The 22,834-nt window shown below is 41.0% G+C and overlaps 1 protein-coding gene and 1 non-coding gene across 14 annotated transcripts in view; both read left to right on the forward strand.

Moving 5' to 3' along the window:
• The window catches only part of G3bp2 (G3BP stress granule assembly factor 2), a 91,495-nt gene extending 71,952 nt beyond the window's left edge, over positions 1 to 19,543 (forward strand). For 3 of the 13 annotated variants that reach the window (NM_001401438.1, NM_001013989.2, NM_001401439.1), the window contains 9 exon segments: positions 2,422 to 2,503; positions 3,951 to 4,124; positions 5,821 to 5,911; positions 6,540 to 6,642; positions 7,600 to 7,780; positions 13,731 to 13,833; positions 15,322 to 15,450; positions 16,228 to 16,346; positions 16,653 to 19,543. In NM_001401438.1, coding sequence (NP_001388367.1) covers positions 2,422 to 2,503; positions 3,951 to 4,124; positions 5,821 to 5,911; positions 6,540 to 6,642; positions 7,600 to 7,780; positions 13,731 to 13,833; positions 15,322 to 15,450; positions 16,228 to 16,346; positions 16,653 to 16,925 — 1,255 coding nt within the window. In that variant the 3' untranslated portion in view covers positions 16,926 to 19,543. 13 annotated transcript variants of the gene reach the window in all.
• Positions 15,528 to 15,654, forward strand: Scarna23l2 (small Cajal body-specific RNA 23 like 2). The gene has a single exon (XR_015637765.1).
• Positions 19,544 to 22,834: the final 3,291 nt, after the last annotated feature.

Below are 22,834 nucleotides of genomic sequence, written 5' to 3' on the forward strand. Positions count from 1 at the left end.
CTCTCCGCTGTCCTCTCCGCTGTCCTCTCCGCTGTCCTCTCCGCTTTCCTCTCCGCTTTCCTCTCCGCTGTCCTCTCCGCTTTCCTCTCCGCTGTCCTCTCCGCTTTCCTCTCCGCTGTCCTCTCCGCTTTCCTCTCCGCTTTCCTCTCCGCTTTCCTCTCCGCTGTCCTCTCCGCTTTCCTCTCCGCTTTCCTCTCCGCTTTCCTCTCCGCTTTCCTCTCCGCTGTCCTCTCCGCTTTCCTCTCCGCTTTCCTCTCCGCTTTCCTCTCCGCTGTCCTCTCCGCTGTCCTCTCCGCTTTCCTCTCCGCTTTCCTCTCCGCTGTCCTCTCCGCTGTCCTCTCCGCTGTCCTCTCCGCTGTCCTCTCCGCTTTCCTCTCCGCTGTCCTCTCCGCTTTCCTCTCCGCTTTCCTCTCCGCTTTCCTCTCCGCTTTCCTCTCCGCTGTCCTCTCCGCTTTCCTCTCCGCTTTCCTCTCCGCTGTCCTCTCCGCTTTCCTCTCCGCTTTCCTCTCCGCTTTCCTCTCCGCTTTCCTCTCCGCTGTCCTCTCCGCTTTCCTCTCCGCTTTCCTCTCCGCTGTCCTCTCCGCTGTCCTCTCCGCTGTCCTCTCCGCTGTCCTCTCCGCTGTCCTCTCCGCTGTCCTCTCCGCTGTCCTCTCCGCTGTCCTCTCCGCTGTCCTCTCCGCTGTCCTCTCCGCTGTCCTCTCCGCTTTCCTCTCCGCTTTCCTCTCCGCTTTCCTCTCCGCTTTCCTCTCCGCTTTCCTCTCCGCTTTCCTCTCCGCTGTCCTCTCCGCTGTCCTCTCCGCTGTCCTCTCCGCTGTCCTCTCCGCTGTCCTCTCCGCTTTCCTCTCCGCTTTCCTCTCCGCTGTCCTCTCCGCTGTCCTCTCCGCTGTCCTCTCCGCTTTCCTCTCCGCTGTCCTCTCCGCTGTCCTCTCCGCTGTCCTCTCCGCTGTCCTCTCCGCTTTCCTCTCCGCTTTCCTCTCCGCTTTCCTCTCCGCTTTCCTCTCCGCTTTCCTCTCCGCTGGGGCCAACCCAGGGCCTTGCGCATGCCAGGCAAGCGCTCTACCACTGAGCTACATCCCCAGCCCCTCTCTCTCTTCTACTCCTAATAAGCTTTGATGCTTTTAAATTTTTCACCAAGGAGTTGGAAGATGAGTCAGCAGTAAGTAAAAAGCATTTGTTGGTCTTGGAGAGGCTTGAGTTTGATTCCAACACCCATGTTTCAACTGAAAACCGTCTGTAACTCAGTCTTATAGGATCCTGAAAAGGCATACAGGGTGCACTACATAGATACAGGCAAGAAATCTAAAAACCCAATAAAATTTTTAATACTTTTCTCCTCAGATAGCCCTTTTTATATACCTTAATTATATTCTTAGAGTAAGTTCCTTGACCAGTTGTCATATCTAAGGTCTGATTATTTCTTAGGTTTTATGAAGTTTTTTTTAAAAAAAATTTTGTTTATTATCTATAAGTGCACTGTAGCTGTCTTCAGACACACCAGAAGAGGGCATCTGACCTCATTACAGATGGTTGTGAGCCACCATGTGGTTGCTGGGATTTGAACTCAGGACCTCTGGAAGAGCGCTCTAACCACTGAGCCATCTCTCCAGCCCCTGAAGATTTAAGTGTGTGTGTGTGTGTGTGTTGTGGTGTGTAGGCATTGCACATGTGTGCGGGCATCTGAGGAGGCTGAAGGAATTGGGCTCCCCCTGGAGCTGAAGTGACATGTCAGATGGTGTGAGCTGGTTATGTGGATTGTGTGCACACTTAGATAATAGCACCATTTTATGAAGTTGTTAGGATTAAAAGAATCAGTATATGTCACTGAAAATAATGACATGTTTAACTATTGGACGGGTTTTTCCTTTCTTCTGCCTGCTCCGTAGTGCTGAAGAACACCTTATGAGTTACTTAGCATTCAAAGGGAAAGCCAATGTCAAGATGATTGTAGACTTTCACTGGTCTTTGAATTAATTCAATTATTTGTAAGCTGTAAGCTGTGGAGTTAGTAACACTTGGAGGTCACTGAAGAGAGTATTAATGGACGTAGGATTTTCAGATAAGTCTGGACAGTGAGTTTTTATGAGAAGAAGGTAATTGATCACTAAGTTACTAGAGCACTAAGTGTATTTAGGATGCACTTGGACTTACTCTTTCGGTTTTAAATGAGGCGATAAGAAAAGATTGACCCAGATTTGAGGGTAGCTGATTGGGCATCTGCTTTGTTGTATGGATATGCTGAGGAAGGAGTCTGTGGGCATTGACTCATTTAACCCTTACAGCAACTCTGTGGGGAGTGGTCACATCCATGTTTATGACTAAGTACCGGACCCCTTTACCTATTTGTTAGCAGAACTCCAATGGCTAGATCCTAAACTTTCTTGACATGTCGGTGTGATATTTTGACTTGTGGCGGTTTCGCAGGTTTTATGGCAGGAATTCCTCCTATGTTCATGGTGGAGTGGATGCCAGTGGAAAGCCCCAGGAAGCAGTTTATGGCCAAAATGTAAGTCACAAATTACCTATTTTCAAAATGTCTCTGAATTAAGATGGCTTTTTAAAAAAAGCCTTTCAGTAGGTGTCTTTGGTGTGATCTTTTGCTATAAAGAGTTTTAGTAGAACTGCATTTGTATTAGGATGTATTTAAAAGGAGAACTCGGAATGCTTTATACACATAGTTGAGAAAGTGTATTTTGCATATTACAGGAATGTGCGAAATAACTGATCTTGATGGGAAGAGAGGATGTTGGAGGATTTGGGGATTCAGTTGCACTCCAGGCTTGGTCCGTAGCAAACAGGAAGAAAAATATAAAAATATAAAAAAAAGAATATCAGCATAATAAAGTAAATATCATAAAATAAAATTAGGTGTGAGGTCAAAGGCAGTTGGTAACAGTTTATGAGAATGGTCATCTGGTCCTGTTGCAGGACATTTGATCGCTGTGAACCCCAAGACTGTTAGTTACTGAAAAAAAAAAGTTTCTAGTTATGGTGTGGCTTAGCCTTAGCGCACACTTTTAATTCCTGGTTGCAATACAGACAAGTCCTTAGCACAGAACTTTCATCCCAAACAATGAAGGTAAGGTTAGTTTGTAGAAGGAAGCACCCAAGTTTGAAATGATGTGTAATTGAGTGGCAGTCAAAGTGATGAATCAGAAAGAGCTGACAGGATAGGATCTGCCCAACGAGAAGAGAGAGGAAAGGGAAGCTACTTAAAGGGCAGTGCAGAGAGAAAGAAAGCCATTTTACCAGAACAGTTTTCAGAAACAGGTTGAAGAGAGAACAAGCTAGACACAGGTGAAGACAGAATGAGTCGGGGAATGAGAAGGAGCCAGAGGATCAGAACAGATTGCCAGAGTTAGCATGAGGTCAAGCAGAGCAGTTCAGGAGAGGCTGAGAGAGAGAGAAGTCAGATTGAGTCAGTCAGCTTAGAGCCAGAACGGCTGAGTTGAACCAACCAGCCAGAGTTCAGAAAAACCAGGAATGGGGATGAGCTTATTCAGCAGCAAGTCTCAAAGACTGAGAACGTTCTAGGCCTAGATTAGCTTGTACGGAAGCTAGAAGCTTCCAGGATGAGGCCTAGGTTAGCAGACAGTGGTAGTAAGACTGCAATTACATAAAAGGTACTTGTACATCTGGCCCCCAATGGGGCTCAAACCCGAAACCCTGAGATTAAATCGCAAGCTCTATCAACTGAGATAAGCAGAGGAATGAAGGGGAGAGCTGCATAACACCCAGACTGCAACACAGCATCAACATGCATTCGGATTTCTTGTATAGAGTGGATAGTAGTTACAGGAGTCTGTGGTAATACATAGTTTCTGGACTGAACTCTAATTAATGCAAAAGTGGCAAGTAGTTACTCTTTTTGGGTTGTGAGGAAATGTGCACGCAATGATGTGCAGTTAATGTGGTAACATGAGAAATTTATTTTACCCTTTTCCCCTGTAAAGGATATACACCACAAAGTGTTATCTCTGAACTTCAGTGAATGTCATACCAAAATCCGTCATGTGGACGCTCATGCGACCTTGAGTGATGGTGTAGTGGTACAGGTCATGGGGTTGCTGTCGAACAGTGGCCAGCCTGAGAGGAAGTTTATGCAGACCTTTGTTCTGGCTCCTGAAGTAAGTTTTCACTTTGTTTGCTTTGTGTTTGTGGGAGTTATTCGTTAATAGTTTATTGGATGCTAGGTTTCTTCCTACAGGCTTTGGATTTGCCTGTTTTTTAAATTAATTGATATTTGAATTTTATTTACTTTCTTGGGTGTTCTGCCTTTATGTCTATACTGTTGTGTACACCTACATCTTCGGATGTCCTGGAACTGGTGCTAGAGACAGTTCCTTCATAGGTGCTCAAAATCAAACCCTGTCCTGTGAGAGCAGCACACCTGCTGAGTCGTCTCCCCAGCCTCTACTTTTGTTTCTTAGTTATGTGTTTGAGTGTTTTACTTGCTTGTATGGATGTGTCTGATAGCCATAGACGTGGAAGGGTGTCAGGACCTCTGGACCTGGATGATAAATACAGAAGGAAAAGATTGGCACGATGTGGTAGAGCACATGGCTCTGTGTAGAAGGCTCTGAGTTTGATTCCCAGGATCATAAGACAGGAAAATAACCCACATGGTCTTTGAAGTATTAAACTGTATTTTAAAAAGGTTTTGAAAAAGTGAAAAAAACTTTATTAACTCAATTTTTAGAAGTTTTTAAATCATAATAATTTTATTTTTTTAAAAGTCATTTGGTAAGTTTTTACTATGATGGTCATTACAGTGGGGCATATTACATCAGTAAGATTGGTGGCCATATATTTTCATTAAGTGCAGCTCTGAAGAAGCAATCAAACTATGCATTACTCAAGCAATCAGTCCTTATTAAAACTTCATCTGTGGGGCTGGAGAGACGGCTCAGTGGTTAGGAGCACCGGCTGCTCTTCCAGAGGTCCTGAGTTCAAATCCAAGCAACCACATGGTGGCTCATAACCATCTGTAATGGGATCTGATGCCCTCTTCTGGTGTGTCTGAACACAGCGACAGTGTACTTACATATAATAAATAAATAAATCTTTAAAAAAACTTCATCTGTGATCAGCTATATATAATAGAGTGCAGTATTATATAATTATAAAAGTATTGATCTAGAGTCTCAGCCCCTTGAATAAGAGAAATGACTGAATTACTATAAACTAATGTCGAAGCTCTGATTGCAATTGCAGGTCATTACGTCAAGAAAATTAACTTTAATTTTCTCAGTCGGGCAGAAATTAATTTTTATTTTTAATCACTAGTGTCTACTCATTCATGATGCTGGGCTTTTGACATTTTCATGTGTGTGTATTATGGATTTTATTTTTTAACACAGTCTTCCTATAGCTTGATCTGTGGCTCTCTTTCTCTGACTTGGAAGAGATGGGATTACAGGCATTGGCCCCCCACATTTTTTAAAATTTTATGTATGAGTACATTGTCCCTGTCTTCAGACACTCCAGAAGAGGGCATTGGATCCCACTACATATGGTTGTGAGCCACCATGTGGTTGCTGGGACTTAAACTCAGGACCTCTGGAAGAGCAGCCTGTGCTCTTAACCACAGAGCCATCTCTCCAGCACACCCCCCCCCCCTTTTTTTTTTTTTTTTTTTTTTTTGGTGCTACCATATTTTATAACAGTCATTTGGTGATGTTTGTCTTCTCTGAGTTAGCATCGTGATATAGATTGCATGTGAGATTGTGTGACTTACCATGGATGTTTACAGTTCTTGGAGGATATTGTGGGCACTTCTATTTATGGGTATTCATGGAATATTTGTATGTTGTTTTCCTGTAGGGATCTGTTCCAAATAAATTTTATGTTCACAATGATATGTTTCGTTATGAGGATGAAGTATTTGGAGATTCCGAACCAGAACTTGATGAAGGTGAGCTTAACTAGAAGGGGAAAGGTTCTCTCAATGGTCTGTCTTTGCCATTTCTGTAAGTATGAAACTTTGGGAAGTTTGCTGTTTATTTGACCTGAAATTCTCTTTTCCCCTTTAAATTTTTGTTAGGGGTAGTATAACTGTGTGTGTACATGAATTATGTAAAAGTCAAACGTAGGGAGTTAGTATAAACTACTAGAGTTTGGTGCACACTCTGGACATGTCTTGGGGACACAGACGCTTTTATCAAAATGAGATGAGTAGCCTAGAACTCACTCTTTTCTGTCTTTGTCACCCAAGTTGTGGCTGTACTGTAGTTATTCATCCTCCACTAAGAAGAATACCAGTTTTTTCATTACCACGCTTAAATAGGACAGCAAAACCAAAATAATGGTTTTTTTTTTAGCTTCTTTGTTTTTCCTTTCTTTACTAATACATCTTGTTAAAATAGAGTATAATAATCATTTTTCCTGCTTGTTCTCTTTAGTTTGTGGGGAACAGGGAATATTTCAGTGAATGACTGCCTTTGTAAGTCTGCTGACATTTTAAACTAGCAAACCCTTAAACATACTACAGTATATATGTTAGAGCCTCTTTTAAAAAGATGTGGTGTGTCATGTGTTGTCAGAGTCAGAAGATGAAGTGGAAGAGGAACAAGAAGACAGGCAGCCATCTCCGGAACCTGTGCAAGAGAATGCTAACAGCGCTTACTATGAAGCCCACCCTGTGACGTAAGACTAGCCAGCACTTGCAGGGCTGCGTTACGTTGGCCTTAGTGAACTAACTGTAGTTCATTCTAGGTGTTTCATGCCTGTTAAATTATGCACATTGCCACCAAACCACACCCTCAGCCCCTGGATTTTGTTAAAACCTGTTTTTTTGTTTTTAAGCCAGTATTTGGTTACTTACGATGGTTTGTGTTGAGCTGTGGTTGACAATGCAGGCTGTTTAGGACAGTACACTAAATTTCTTTCTGTAAAATTTTATTTTAACATGGCAGAGAAGTGCTCAGCCCATGCTCACCTGCAAGCCTGGTGTCGTAAGTTTTCTCCTGACATAAAGTGGAAGGAGATGAATGCCCACGGCCTGACCCTACACACATGGTTATGAACACAGGTTATATACCTAACACTGGAGTGAACCTTGTCACCATTTAGATTTAAAACGATGAGGTTTGGCTGTAGGGATGGCACACTGTTACGAGCACCAGCTGATCCCCAATGCCACATGGCTGCCTGTACCCTAGCCATGAGAATCTCATACCCTCTTGTGGCAGTATACACAACAAAACACACCCTATGTGCAAGAGTAATAAAACCCATTTTTAAACATTGATGGACCAGATGTGATGGTGCATTCTATTCCTAGCACTTCACTGGGTCTGAGGCCTGTGATCTCCATAGTGAGTTTCAGGCCAGCCAAGGATACATAATAAAATCCTGTCTCAAACAACAAAACAAAACAAACAAAAAGGATGGGTGTAGACTAGAGGTGAGCTCTGGCATATGCAGGGCAGGCAGGACTTCCTGTTCATCCATTCCTAACCCCACATATATATGTATGACCGGAGAATACTTTCTTACAAGTGCAGAACAAGTTGCCAACAGGAGCATACCTAGTCACAGTGTGGTTTGGAAAGAGGGTTTTATTTCCTTTGACTACCTAGTGACGGAGACGTTTCATTCTAGCAATGGCATAGAGGAGCCTTTGGAAGAATCCTCTCATGAACCAGAACCTGAGCCGGAGTCGGAAACAAAGACTGAAGAGCTGAAACCACAAGCGGAGGAGAAACACTTGGAAGAGCTGGAGGAGAAGTCCGCCACTCCTCCTCCCACTGAGCCTGCTTCTCTGCCTCAAGAACCGCCAAAGGTGAGATCAAAGGAACGTTTCTGATCTGGGACCTCATGTTTTCATACTTGGTGCCATTAATAAAGCATGGTTTTGGTTCTGTTGTCTGAAATAGTGAGCTGCACTTACGTTCATGAAATAGTAGGCTATACTTATGAACATGAGGTAGTAAGCTATACTACGTATATGAAAGCGGCTGGAGTTTCTGTTGTTCGGGAGATCTCATGGTTTCTCTCCACCCCAAAAATATTCCGAAGAGTGAGATTTATAACCTAAGATTCCTCTTGTCTGTATGCAGTGTTGAATGACTTACATGAAATAATCAAGTCCATGTGTGAGGTTTTCAGTTGCTCATCTCTTCTGAGGCTCCAGGAGTCATGCGGTGTCCCACCTGAAGTTGATCTGTGAGAGACACCTGTTTGTGATAGAAATGGGATCAGTTTCCTCACGCTACTAATTCTCTTGTACAGACGTGTGGCACCCATAGTGTAGCATGTAAACTTCTCTATCTCTGTCAGGTAGATGGCTAAGGTAGATGTGGGCAGTGAGAGCAGAGTAGTGCAGGAGTCCTTGTTCACTCGGTAATGTCTGCTAAGTCTCCAACAGTACTCAGTGCTCGGCTCTTCCCATGCTTCTCCGCAACACCACCCTCACGTCATGTCTTCCCCAAAGAGGGCAGGTCAGTTCTCTGCTTCAGAGTTTATAGCATGTTTAGCTGACAGTGGTTTGCCACTTGCTTATGTAGGAACTTGGTGTGGTTTTAGCAGTTGAGACAAAACAGTTGTATCTTGCATAATGAGATTTTGAAAGTTGGCACACAGACTGGCATGTGTGTGTGTGCCTTTCTATTAGGAATCCTTCAATAAAGAAACAGATTAGAAATGAAAACAGATTAAATATTTGGAAGTTTCCCTATAGGAATGTTGGTGGTTTTCCATGATTAGTAGTCTAGGTTTGTTGCATTTCCTGCAGGCTTTCTCCTGGGCTTCAGTGACCAGTAAAAACCTGCCTCCTAGTGGTACTGTTTCTTCCTCTGGAATTCCACCCCATGTTAAAGCACCAGTCTCACAGGTAACCAATCTGTGAACACATTGGATTGTATCCTTGTTACATTTGCCAATTGCTTACTTTTTATACATTTTTAAGCGAGTCAACCAGAACTACGGATTAAACATTCAAAAATGTATTAAATGTCAGCGCACCCACGTTAAATGCCAAATCTCTCTTAATCTGCAGAGGTGGTGTTGGGATTCGGGTGTGCGCAGTACAGTTAAGTTGGTTTACTAACATGGTGTCATTTTAAAGGCTTCTTTACACAAATTCCTTGAAAATTTTACAACGTAGCCAAGAGTATTTCAGGCAAGAAATTTGGAAAGGCATAAAATAGAATGACTTTTTTTTTAAATCACTGTTCTAAAGAAATAGAAACCTTGATATATATATGTGTGTGTGTATATATATGATATATATTTTGTAATATATATTATATATATTTACATTGCCTAAACTCAGTCTGTGAGTGTTTGACACAATTTGATTGAAGCCTGTACCAACTTATGACTGTAGTGTTCACCTTAACAGATCATTTCAGTATTCTGCTTTTTGTCTGTTTGTCATCTTACCCATTTCAGAGCTTTCCAAAACTGTGAAAATACGACACTATTTATGATGCTTGGTAGATAGGGTAGATTAAATTTGAATTAAGTTTATTGGCATATATAAGTATCCAGTTTCCCCCATACATTTTGAGTAGAACTTCATTTTCCTATAATATTTATACTTAAGATGGTTATTAATATACATTTTTAGATGATCTAACATTAAGACATTGAGGTTTTAAAAGTAACCAGTAATAATCTTGTCCTCGATGTTTCTCCACGTGTCCATGGTACCATAATTCCTGTGTGTTGTTGTTGGTGGTGGTGTTTTACTCTGGTTAAATACTTAAATGTGGTTGTATTTGATCACAGTCAAAGTTCAACCCAATGATTTGTGCTTTTCAAACCAATTTGGAGAAGGAAGAGTGACTTGGGACTTGAGATCTTTATTTCTGTCAGGTTCACATGTGGAGCCTTTTGAGTTGTTAGTTCAGAGATTTGGTGACACTTCAGAATTTTAACTTGGAGTTTGTGTTTACCTGTGTGCGTTCATGTGCACCTGGTGCAGGTAGTGCCCTCAGTTCTGAAGAGTGCTGGTCTCTTGGGACTGGAGATGCAGATGGCTGTGAGCTGTTGTGTAGGTGCAGAGGAGGAACCCCCTTGTCTGCTCGAAGAGCTGCTACTACTCTTCACTAACTGCTAAGTCATGGCTACAGCTCAGTGTCTACTTTAAGAAGTTCAGTAATATATTCCTTCTATTTGCCTAGCCATTATGGTCAGTGTGTTATTTTCACATTTCTCTTTGGGGGTAGAGGTGGGGACAGGTTCTCCTTGTCTAGCTCTTGCCAGCCTTGAAGTCAGCTCCATGTGCCTCTGCCTCCCTAGTGCTGAGATAGAAAGTCTACACTAAGACTCTTACTGAGTCTTTAAAGCCACCCCGCATGAGGTGTTAACATTCATTCCCATTTTAGAGATAGGAAAACTAGACTCTAGCGTAACTTACCCATGTTTACACAGCTGAAATATAGCCTGGCTTTTGAATTTATGTAGGTACACATCACACTACATATGGTTCTAAATGCATACATTTTTTTCTTTAGTGTCTCATGGAGGATATTAGGTCTCTATATTCATAACAATTTAAGGTATTTAGTATTTAAGGTGTATCTTTATTTTTTAAGCTATGTCTTAAATTTACTAGATTCTAAACTCTTAGGCATCTTATACATTTCAGTCATTGTTATTTTATTTCTCCTTCATTAAAAAATGTTACAAAATTAAACTTTTGGGGCTCAGTAGTTCAGAGCACATACCAAGGACCTGAGTTAAGGTTCCCAGCACCCGTGTCAGGTGACTTAGAACTGCCTATAACTCCACTTCCAGGGGACCTGGTGCCTCTGGCCTCTGTGTTCTCATGCGCACATGCCCACACGCCCACACATAGGTACACATACACATAATTGAAAATAATAAAACATAAGCTGTAAGACTATCCTGATGTCTTTGTGCTATGTGTAGAATAAATTTGTGATATTTTCATTTGGTTTAGTAACCTTCAACTTATTTCAATACTTTTGAACAGCATTCTTTTCCTTTTGTTTTAAATAGATCATTTGGTAAAAGAAAGTTAAATCTGCCTTAGGTATTGGTAGGCATTGAGATAAAAGTAGGTAAGTGAAGTCTGCTGGATCTGACTAGTTCTCTTGAGCTTCCACTCAGTTGAAGGATCTGTTGTAGTGATGCCTTTTGATGTGCTTTGACCATTTTTATTTTATATTTTGTTTGACATTCTTTTGTAGGATGTGCTGGAAGATCATGTTTTTGGTCACATGAAGTTAAAGTGAAAGCTTTAATAGAAAGAGATAGTAGGCTGTTAGCACTTCATCTGTTAGGGATTCCTTGTTTTAGTTGGTGGGTAAAAAGAGGGAGAAGGCATAGCTGGCTTAGCTGACATTTGTTTCCTAATAAAAGGAACGATTCTTTGCTTTTTGTTCTTATGCACTGACACTCTTGTCTACTTCCAAAGTCAGAGTTACCAAATCAGTGTACAAATTATTTATAAGATAAATTGTTTGGAGAATTTATTTTTGTAATAAGTTTTGAAATGTGTTAAGGTCAGAGCCTCAAGTTCTTTGATAATATTTAGATTGCATGTTCTAATTTTTTTCCTGAAAATTCTAAATGTAAGGTGTATTTTTTCCAAAAAGATTTGTTTTTATTTTATGAGCATGGGTGGTTTTGCCTGCACATGTATCTGTGCAGCATGTCCCTGTAGGGGCTGGAATAAGCCTCAGGTACCCTGGACTAGAGTTGCAGAGGCGTTCAGGACCCATGTGCACGCTGGGAACTGTCTTCAAAGCAGCAAGTGCTTTTCCCTGCCTCTCTAGTCTCGTGGATGATGAGAGCAAAGGCTAGACCACCGTACACTACTCACAATTGCTATTTTTATTAATTTCCAATAAGACACTAAAATTTGAGTAAAGTACATCTGTTTTTCAATTCAAATTGATAATAGAAACTTCAAGTTCTGCTTTTGAGACTCCTTTAGTGGAGTAAGCATATAGTTATAGTGATATGCCTTTTTATAAATATAAATACATACTATTTTAGATTGTTAATACTATTTTACTGTATATTCACAGACAGCAGTTAACCTCATTGTCAGGTATATGATACTCTGAACCGGTCAGTAACTGCTAAACATATGTTCAAGCACAAAGCTTGGTTTTTTCAGTAGTGCACATCTGCAGTCCCAGTATCGGGGAGAAAAGTAACAGTAGTATCATCACAAGTTTAAGATCCCCTTGGGCTCAGTCTGGAGAGATGGCTCAGTGGTTAGGAGCACTGGCTGCTCTTCTGAGGACCCAGCACTCATGTGGGAGTGCCCAACTGTCTGTAACTCCAGCTCCAGTGGATCTGGCACCCTCACACAGACACATAAGAAGACATACACGCAAGCAAAATACCAATGCAAATACAAATAAAATTAAAAAAAAAAAAAACAAACTCCAATTCTCTCAAGGATTGCCACCTCTCAAACACCCAAACCAAGATAGCTAGATAGGCTTTATAGCAAAAAGTGAATCTTTTCACTATGTAGGCTAGGCTGGCCTTTGAACTTGCCTCTGCCTCTTAAGTGATGAGATCTAAGGTATGCACTACCACACCCAGCAAAATTAACATTGTAAATAGGCAGATTCCAGGACCTGTGAATAGATTCATCTTGGGAAAATAGTCTACTTAGGGACAAAAAACAACAACAAAAAACCAGGTTGTAAGAAATAAGTAAATCTTTTTTAAATTACTTAATGTTAATAGAGTTACAGTGGCTGCAACTTTTATTTTTAGATTTATCCTTGTAAATTATAACATTCCAATTATATAATAAAAGAATATTGATTAGACCAAGATTAAAGTACTAGCTTTTAGTTTGGGATGCCCATAGTCTGTTGAATGCTTGCAAGGAACATCTTTTGATGATTCATTTAGTTTTGTCTTTTCCTTGAGCAAGTAGAGAGCCCACAGAGGTTGAGAATTCTGAAAATGCTGTTGTATGAGGGGAAATGAATGAGAGGTGTGGACTCCGGCATTTTTGTTCACAAAATCCTTGAGTGTACTTAAGTCAGCAGTTGACAGACTGACTGGTCAGTCCTGTCATTCCCACCCAGTTAAGGAAGACGGTTCTTCAATCCTTTCTTAAAGAGCTTCTTGGACTATTTGAGATATTTATGGAAACTCTTGTCGCTTAATTTTTGAGATGCGGTCATATTGTTTCAAGCTGGCTTCAAACTTAAGATCCTCCTGCCTCAGCCTTCTGAGTGCAGGGATTTCAGACACTTGCCACCATATAAAAGCGTTATTGTTTGAACTATTAAAATATTGGTTTCAAGATGGTGGGATGGGCTAGGAGATGTTACTGAGCACTGGTGATTTCGGAAAGCAGCACACTAGGATTTACTGAGGAATTGTGTGTCTTTATTCTTGTCTTCATAAGATAAGAAAGCTTTATAACCTTGTTCTCTGTATGTATATGGAGTTGCTCATCTTGCATTTTGTGATTTTTGTAGCAGTAACTTACCTGTTTCATTGTGAGTATAATTTTAATTTTAAAGAGTGTTATTGTGTAAAAGCAGCTTAGTGTGAATTATATAGTATTGAGTAAGAAAATTAAGATCTACCCTACAGTCCTAGCTTGGTACAGAATATCTTTTAAAAAGTATTTTCACACATATAGGAAGTTCTATAGAAACATCATAAGCTTAATATCATTATCCTTGCTAGTGACTTGCTAATAGTTGCTTTGATTGGCTTTTCTCCGGTAGAAGTTACTTCTTTATAATAAAATTTTTAATAGTTTTTCCATTATATTTTAGCCAAGGGTTGATGCTAAACCAGAAGTTCAATCTCAGCCACCACGTGTACGGGAACAGCGACCTCGAGAGCGACCTGGTTTTCCTCCTCGAGGACCAAGGCCAGGTAAGCTCAGCTTACTTATGGGCTTTATTGGACAGTTGGGAAAGACTAAGCTTTAAAGGAAACTGTACTGGGTTTCATACACAGATCTGTGTGGAGATCAGACTACTTAGGGTTATGCTGCTAAGATAATCTAGGCTAACAAACAGCTGAGGAGAGGGTTTGCTAAGCTCTGTGGAAGTGTGGTTTGATAAAATGTGCCCTTTTACCATTTGCTGACTGTTGGTGCATTTAAGAATGGTAAGCTGAGCTCTTAGTACCCATCCAGCTCACTGTACACTCTTGTCTCACACTGATACCTCCTGAGCTGCACCAACTTCTCATAAGTGCGTTGCTAGCTAAGGTGCAGTGAGGACCATTGTTGAACGCTGTAGGATTTAAGAGAGCTTTTCGGGGTTCGGGACCGGTGCAGCAGTTGCTCTTCCAGAGGGCTTAGGTCCCTAGCACCCACATGGTGGTCGGAGTTGTCTGTAGCTCCAGTCCTGGAGGTGTAGTGCCCTCTTCTGCCCTGCCAGCAGTACGTATGTGGGTGGCGCACAGACACATGCAGAACACCATACATGTTTAAATTGGACAAATAAACCTTTTAAAAAGAGAGAATGCTTTGGATGCAAGAGGGATATATATATATATACTACTATGCCTCCAATTTAGAACTGTAATTCTGTAAATAAAAGTAGTGCATTCCAAGGTTCCAGGCAGTGGGTGGCATGTCTCAGCTTTGGTATTGACTGCCATGATCTAGGATGGCATCCTTAAGTCTGAGCTGCTCCTTCTTAAGCCATGTCGGTGTCAATGACGCTATCTGGTGTGGTGTCTGTCTTCTGTGACTTGCTATGGTATGAGAGGATTAAGTAAGACTGTTACCTTCCATAGTACTTTGGGAGGAAAGAGGCCTAAGAAAGGAAATGCTGGTACAGTTAGTATTGATGAAATGTGTTTTATTTTAAAACACTAAGGAGGTATTTAGGAGGAGTATTCCTTACTAACTGAAAGTCTGTTGTGGCCCTGGTTACAGGGTAATAACTGTCCTTTGAGTACTAGTCATTCACAGTCTTTTCTTTTTTTCGGAGCTGGGGACCGAACCCAGGGCCTTCCGCTTGCTAGGCAAGCGCTCTACCACTGAGCTAAATCCCCAACCCCATGTCATTCACAGTCTTATCCATAGTCTGCAAGTCTAGTCAGGATCTGTCCAGCTGTGCTCTCTGTCCACCTAATACACCTTCAGGGAGCACCTCTGCTTTACTAAGTCGGCGCAGGAGTTTTAGTATTGGTTTTTTTCTTTCTCATTTGTTTTTGTTTATTTAAGACAAGGTCTCATTGTATAGGCCTGGCTGGTCTGGAACTAGAGAGATCCTCTTGGCTGGTGTTGGGCCTTAGGGCATGTACCACTGTGCCTGGCACCAATAGGAGTTTCCTTTCTAGTTCATTTCTTTGTACTGTTTTTATGTGCTGTTGTAGGCTCTAGTGTTTCCTTTCTTCCTGTTTTAGGCAGAGGAGACACAGAACAGAATGACTCTGACAACCGGAGAATAATTCGTTATCCGGACAGTCACCAGCTTTTTGTTGGAAACTTGCCTCATGATATTGATGAAAATGAACTGAAAGAATTCTTTATGAGTAAGTGGTTTAGTTTGCATTCATGTTCTACTTTAAGTTGAAGTTTGATGGTTATGCCCTACATTAGAGAAACGTAGCTGCTCACCAGGGCTCAGTCCTCCTCCTCTTGTGGTCCTGACCTGCCCTCTGTGAGCAAGAGAATCTGGACTGGTTGGGGGTGTCCTGTCCAAGTGGACACAGGACTCCACGGTTTTCAGTACAACAACCCTACCATCTGACATAACTTGTAACATGAAGGTTTCCCTTTAAACAAAATGTTAGTGAATTTAAATAAAGCCCTAAAGGAAGAAAGAGCCTTTTTGTCATAATAAAACCCAGCTTTCTAAATTACTTACCTTCAGATTATATCTTACCTGCTTTCAGTCTCACTTTAATTGGTCAGAAGGGAAGAAATGATAATGATATCACAATTCCCAGTGTTTGGTCAGGTTCAGGAGCTGAGGAAAGAGAACTAACTGGCTGGAAGAAACAGTCTTACATTTCATTCTTGAGGACTCCACTGGTAAAACGGGGTGGGGAAAATGTTTGTCTTTCCAAAATTTGGCAGGCAGGGTTTTTGTTTTTCTCGTGGAGACAAGCATCTGCTAAGGTTGTGAGGGGTATGAGGTGGTGGCCCTCCCGAGCACATGTCCTGTAGCAACCATCGTGCATAGCAGCTTTGCCCTGTTTGTTTTCAGATGGATCAGAAACGTGACAGTTGCTCGTTCTGAACAGTTAAAGTCACTAGGATGTTTTGTTAAAATATTTAACCCTTGGTTGTAATGTATATTTTCACAGGTTTTGGAAACGTTGTGGAACTTCGCATCAATACCAAGGGTGTTGGGGGAAAGCTTCCAAATTTTGGTTTTGTGGTTTTTGATGACTCTGAACCAGTTCAGAGAATCTTAATTGCAAAAGTAAGTGATTTAAGGGGCATAAAATTTTCTCTTTTTTGTTGTTTATAGGATGAATTGAAACATTTAAAACCATAGAAAATCCTTTTTATGGTAAAGCTAAAAATAGTTAATTGTGAAATGGTATTTATGCAAAGAATAAGAAGATAGTATTACAGTCTGCTGTATGGATCATTCTTTTGCTCAGTTGAAAAGGACTAAAGTTTATATTAAGACTTGTTAAAGTTTCTTATTTAAAAGATTTTTCTTATGTATGCAAATTCATATCTATTGTTGTGTAACCATTCATGTCATTTTTCTGTTTTAAAGCCAATTATGTTTCGAGGAGAAGTACGTTTAAACGTGGAAGAGAAAAAGACAAGAGCTGCCAGAGAACGAGAGACCCGAGGTGGTGGTGATGACCGCAGGGATATCAGGCGCAATGATCGGGGTCCTGGTGGTCCACGTGGAATTGTGGGTGGTGGAATGATGCGTGATCGTGACGGAAGAGGGCCCCCTCCACGAGGCGGCATGACACAGAAACTTGGTTCTGGAAGAGGAACCGGGCAAATGGAAGGCCGCTTCACAGGACAGCGTCGTTGAAATCCCCCTGTTGGCCAAGTTTTGGCAGTGGCACCTAACTCATCGTGTTTGCGTTCTTGTTAGGTTTGGCTTTGGAATGTGACACAGCCTTTTTGATCATTTCTTTGATGTGAAAAGCATCTTTTGGTTATCAGTTAAATTGAGGTGGACATTATTTCCCCAATTTCACAACAGGATTCATATTGTTAATTTATAAAGCTAGACTTGGAGAATTAAGGACTGAGAGATGACCATATCTTAAACTGTCTGCAACAAAATGAACTTTAAAAAAAGGACATGCCCACTGAGTTCAGGTCATTTGAGTTTAAAAAAAATCCTCTGCTGCACATTTTGTTTAAGTGTTAACTGTTTCTGCTATTAATGTTGGAAACACAAATAGTGCAATTTGTGCAATTGGAGAATCTTGCCTTTTTTCTTGGCTCCTCCAACCCCCAACACAAACAGAAACTTGTTACGTATTCATCAGAATGCACTGTCGGGTACTCTGAAGTCATTAACATTGAAATCTGCACCAGGAGGCAACAGGGAAATAAAAAGTTGATCTTCTTTTCCAGTAGAGAATAGTTTGTGAAATGATGAGGGCATTCTATCTGCTTGCTGTGACCAGCGTGTGCACACAAACCTTAACAAGACTGCAAATATTCCAGAAGGAAGTCCTTTAGCTATGAACGAAATAACAAAAACGAGAACTTCAAAAGCTGTGGTCTTAAATACTAGACCAGGTTTAGTAGCTCCGTTTTGTCAGTTTTCTACCTGCCCTCTTGAGTACAGGGATGGATGGCTGCTCAACACACTCCTCCCCTTTCCTTTCTTTAAACTGTGTACAGTAGAAACTGTCTTTCCTGTATTTTGTTCTCTGGTAATGTAATAAGCATGATGGTGCCTTCTATAACATCATTCCAGTCTTGCTGGTGATTCTGTACAGTGTGGTTTATGAATTGCTGTGCTGCAAAGCCACACAGCTGCAAACGTTGAAGAAAATCATTGATATATAAAAATTGCAGTATCTTTAAAATCAGTAAAATGGATGCTTATTCTTTATCTTGTTCAGTTAACATCTTCTGTGTTCTATGTGGGAGGGAGTCGTGTGTGTTTGAAGGGAGAAGTCAGTTGAGTCTCTAATTGACTTTTCTTTTGCTCCAGTGTGAACTACTAAAACATAATCACTTGGTTCTTTGAAACAACTTGGTGGACATTTTGTGACATTTTAGAAGCAGTCAGATTCCCAAAAATGGAATGTGAACCTGAGTGAGGATACTGCAATTTTCAGAGGGAAGAATGGCAGCTCTTAAGGTTGGGGGACGGGAACTGTCACTCATTTTGCACAATTCTTGAACTGATGTCAGCACCCAAATGGCTCCTGAATTTTAGTCTGGGAGGACATCTTTTTATTTTTACATGAATCTTTTAAACAATTCTGTGAGCAAAGTTTCTAGCTGCTGGATTATTGTCTGTCTTTATAGCAGGTTCCAGTGAACCGCAAGAATGGCAAGTTACCTGGTTTTACGGTTGGAACAATCAGTATGTATCAGCTTTCTGGTGTTTCAAGCAAGAAGCGGAGTAAACAAGTGTGACCACTTAAAGCTGCTTGTTAACATGGAAGACTTCTCCATTCTACCTTAGTGAAAACAATACACACTTGACATGGGAGCAGATTGGTTCTGAACTTTGGGACTGTTTGCTGGTTATTGAATTATTGGTTTTTGTCAACTGGGCAATATGGGTAAAATTTACTTTTTTCCCTAAGAATGAGGTCTTCCATGTTTGAGGAAATGTCTTGCACTATTGCATATATTTTGTGGACACAGATTTTTGTAGTTTCCATTTTGGAAGGCTAAAGTTTTTTGTTTGTTTGAAACAGTTTTACACTTTCTAATGTACAGTACTTGAAGTTCGTACTAGAGAATTACTTTGTAGTTTTGAAGCTTTTATCCAAACTACTTTGAAATAAGTGGCTTTCTTGTCAGTGGTTTGCCCCCAGGTGTAATTTTCTTTTGTTATTATTCCTCCCTATTATGTATGTGTGTGTATGTGTGTGTAAATATTTACACACAGCAACATCTGCACAAGCATATATATTCCAATCCAAGATATTGCCCTGTACTACACACACACACACACACACACACACACACACACACACACACACACACACACACACACTGTTGTGGCAACAAAAGACAGATGTGAAATGTAACAGAATTGGAGCTAAGAGCCATTCAGCTTCAGCCTTTCCATACCACAAACAAGACAGAGCATCACATGGAGAAGTTTACGTGGTGGCTGCTCACCTGCAGTACTGTGGACCTTTAACATTTGTCCCCTTTTCAGTGAAATACTAAAAAGTACTCATCTACCATTACTGTTTTTGCTGATTTGATTTTATTTTGATGGTAATATTCTATCCTTATGACACTATTGCAACCAAATTGGCTTTACCATCTTGGCTTTAGTAGGTATAGAGGAAAGCGGATTACCATCTTTATTTTGTAATGTGTTAAGCATTATATGCTGGTAGAATCTAGTTTAATTGTTTCAGGTGGAAAGTATTCTTTTTGAGTTTCCATTTTGAATGTGTTTGGACTAAAACAATAAACTACTGATGTCTGCAGCATTTATCTATGTCCCTAATTTAATCTGAAGTTATATTTTCCCAAATGCTTTCTCCCAGTTGCATTTCATAACGGCCTGAATGATACAGCTCAAATCAGCTGCTTCTTGTTGAGGTATATAAAAAAGCAAAACACTGAACATTGTCAGTGCTGGGCATCTAGTACTGATCTTGGTACCTAGTATAGAAATAAAAGAAAATAGCTGTTGGGAGGGAAGACCCGGCTACCCTGACATTGGGAGGGTTAGAGGCAGAAGGATCTGGAGTTCTGCCTCATACACAGCCAGATGCCAGCCTGGGCTACATTCAGTACTGAATGTGTGCAGAAGTAAGTTGTAATAATCTAAAAATGTCTATAGACTGTCTTGAAAATAGGCAGGAATTTGCAGGAACAAGTTACTTGGACTGGAATTTTTAATTTTGCAGCAGGATCTGGAGGCTTTAATCAAGCTGCTCTCGTCTGTCTCAGAGTTATGGTGTCCAGTTGACCCTATTGCCTTGGCCTCCCAAATGCAGGGGCTGCTGGCAGCATGCAGATGTGTATGACACATGGCCTGGCTGGTACCTAATTTTTCTTGCTAGGCAAGTACTTTTGTGCAATATATTCAACTTGGCTTAGGAAATTCTTTGATCAACAAAGATTTTTAAAAAGAACCCCCTCCCTCCTCAAAAAAGAAACCGCTCTGTTCATAATACTTCTGACAAGATTCCATTACGTTTTCCTGGAAAATAATTACTTAAAATGAGGTAGGGTGGCACACAGCTGCCAATCTTGGCACTGGGGATGTGGAGGCAGCCTCACCTACTGTGTGTTTTAGGGGTTGGCTGAAACACTTTGACCTACCTGCTCTCAAAACCCCTGACTCAGAAAATAATGTTTCTAAATTAATGATTCCAAGTTGCCTTTGACAAATGGAAAATGGCTAAAATCTCCAAATCTTTTTATTGTGTACATGAATCTGTTATGTTTAGTATCCTTCCAAATTATAAAAGTCTAGTTTTGGCATTGCCAATACTTGGAAAATATTGACGCATTAACTATGTGAGTTGTTCTCTAGAGTTTGGCTTAAGCTGGTCACTCCTTGGAGTACTTTTGTGACTACTCGGTTTTCCATTCTGATGTCACGCCATTAAGGGGGCCCTCCTTTGGTTTCATTAGTAGCTGGGTGCAGCGCCACAGACTGCATCAGTAACTGCCCACAAATGTCGCCTTCTGGGCTGATTTCCTGCCTTAGGGTCTGGTCAGTATAGTAAGCCCTCCATACTGTTGCCTGTGTCAGGCATATCTTTTAAAATAAAATTACATTTTCTAAGATTCCCTCTGTGTAAGCTTGGTTGTCCAAGAATTCTGTAGAACTCAGATCTGCCTACCTTTGCCTCCCAAGTGCTGCAATTAAAGATGTGTTCATGCCAACACTATTGCCCAGCTTTTATTTTCAATATATATATATTTTTTTTTCCACGTTTCCTTGGAAATATTAGGTAATGAACCTTTTTGTACTTTATTGTGCATACATCTCTAATAACGAATATCATCTAATCAGCCTCTCAGTTTGGAGTCCCATCTCCACTGAGCATTTTCCTGTTATGCTCCATTGTATCTCAGGTTGCCAAGTCTGTCCGTGTTCTGACTAACTCCCAGGAGTCCATCCTAACTAAATCACCTAGTTTTGGATGGCATGTTTTATTAATTCATGATCAGTGAGAGCTGAAACTCTGAGGAGATTGATCTGGTAGGCATTGATAGGGGAAATCCCCTTTTCCTGCAGGTATTGCCACGATTGTGTTAGGAAACAAATGATCCAAAGTGTTTGATAATGCCGCAAGGGTCCTATTACCTTGGCATCTGGTTTTGTTTTTCTTGATTACTTGGAGTCATTGTTATAGTGAACTTAAGTCATTGAAAAATGTTCATCAAATGTTTGCCAAGTACGTCTGTGACCTGAGTCCTCTTTGAGTGGGTCATGTTAGCTAGCCCTGGCTGTTATGTGCTTGGACAAACCTGCATATATTTAGGAAGTACCCGAGTAAAGAGGTCATGTAGAGACTTGGAACAGAATCCAGGAGCTGTTAACATCCTGTGAGGTGAGACTTCAGGAAGGACTCTTGTGTCTTAGGCCTTTTTTAATCTCACGAGCCTGTTAAGTTTTGATCTAAGAAATGAACTATATCGTGGAGAGGCTCGAAATTAAAACAATCCCTTGTCTAGTGTGGTAACAAAAATTGTGGCTTTTTGAAGGGAAAATCTAAGTATTGATTTGCTTGCTATCAGGAATGACTTGGCATGTTGTTTTAAAGCTGGCACAAATAGACTTGGTATGTGCCAAAGAACTCAGAGCAGCCAGTGGCTATTTACTTCTGACAGTAATACTATGAGGAGTACAGTTTGTTTGTGTTGTGGAGAGGATTAACCTTGACTAGTTTACCCTAGAATACATGGTTTTATATGGAATAGAATGGGAGAGACTATAATCTGATCTATTATATCACAGGGTGGGTGGGGGTTAATGAAGTGAGGCACATTTGAGATCAATTTCCTTGAGAAAATCTAGAAAGAAGAGTGTTCCAAATGGGAAAACAACATAGATGTTTCACAGGCCAATTTGGATATTCATGATGAGGTGTCAGTCAAATGTGTTATTTGTTGGTAAGGTAGTCTCACAGTGTTGCCCTAACTGGTCTGAAACGTGCTATGTAGATCAGGCTGGCCTTCTATTCATGGGCCATATCTACTCCTGGGTCTGTGTGAATCATTACACCCAACTAAGGCTCTGCTGAGTGGAGTTTGGAATCCTTTGGATGGGATGAGATCACCTAGGAGTACAGAGGAGGCTGACTACTAAGCTCTTAAATGGATTCCCAATTGAAATACAGGCTGCATGCAGAGAATATTGGGACACCAAATATGGCAAGGACTGGTGTCACGGAAAGTACAGGTAGTTAACAAATGCTGCTTAGAAGTCAGAATAGCAAATGTGAGTTACTGACAGGCCAGCTTGTAAAATTAGACCCTAAAGTGTCTAGTGGTTCAGGTAAGAGTGTTAGAGTAGAAATGCAGTTGCTGCTTCTCTGGCCCATTGGGTTATTTAGGAACAGCTAGAAGGGAGAGTCTACAGTTTTAAGTGTATGCTAGCTTCGAAATTACTTTTAGCTATCTAAACAGGAAGTAGTACATGAGGGATCTTGATTTTTATGGGCTAGGACTGAGTCCATAGAGGTCTGTCATGGCTATACCAAGATTCATTGGCAGCAAGAAGTAAGCCATCTGTAGGGCCAGGAAAAGGGCGCTTTATTGTCA

The sequence above is a fragment of the Rattus norvegicus genome, chromosome 14 (genome assembly GCF_021556685.1).
Source record: "Rattus norvegicus strain SHRSP/BbbUtx chromosome 14, alternate assembly SHRSP_T2T, whole genome shotgun sequence".
Classification (NCBI taxonomy): domain Eukaryota; kingdom Metazoa; phylum Chordata; class Mammalia; order Rodentia; family Muridae; genus Rattus; species Rattus norvegicus.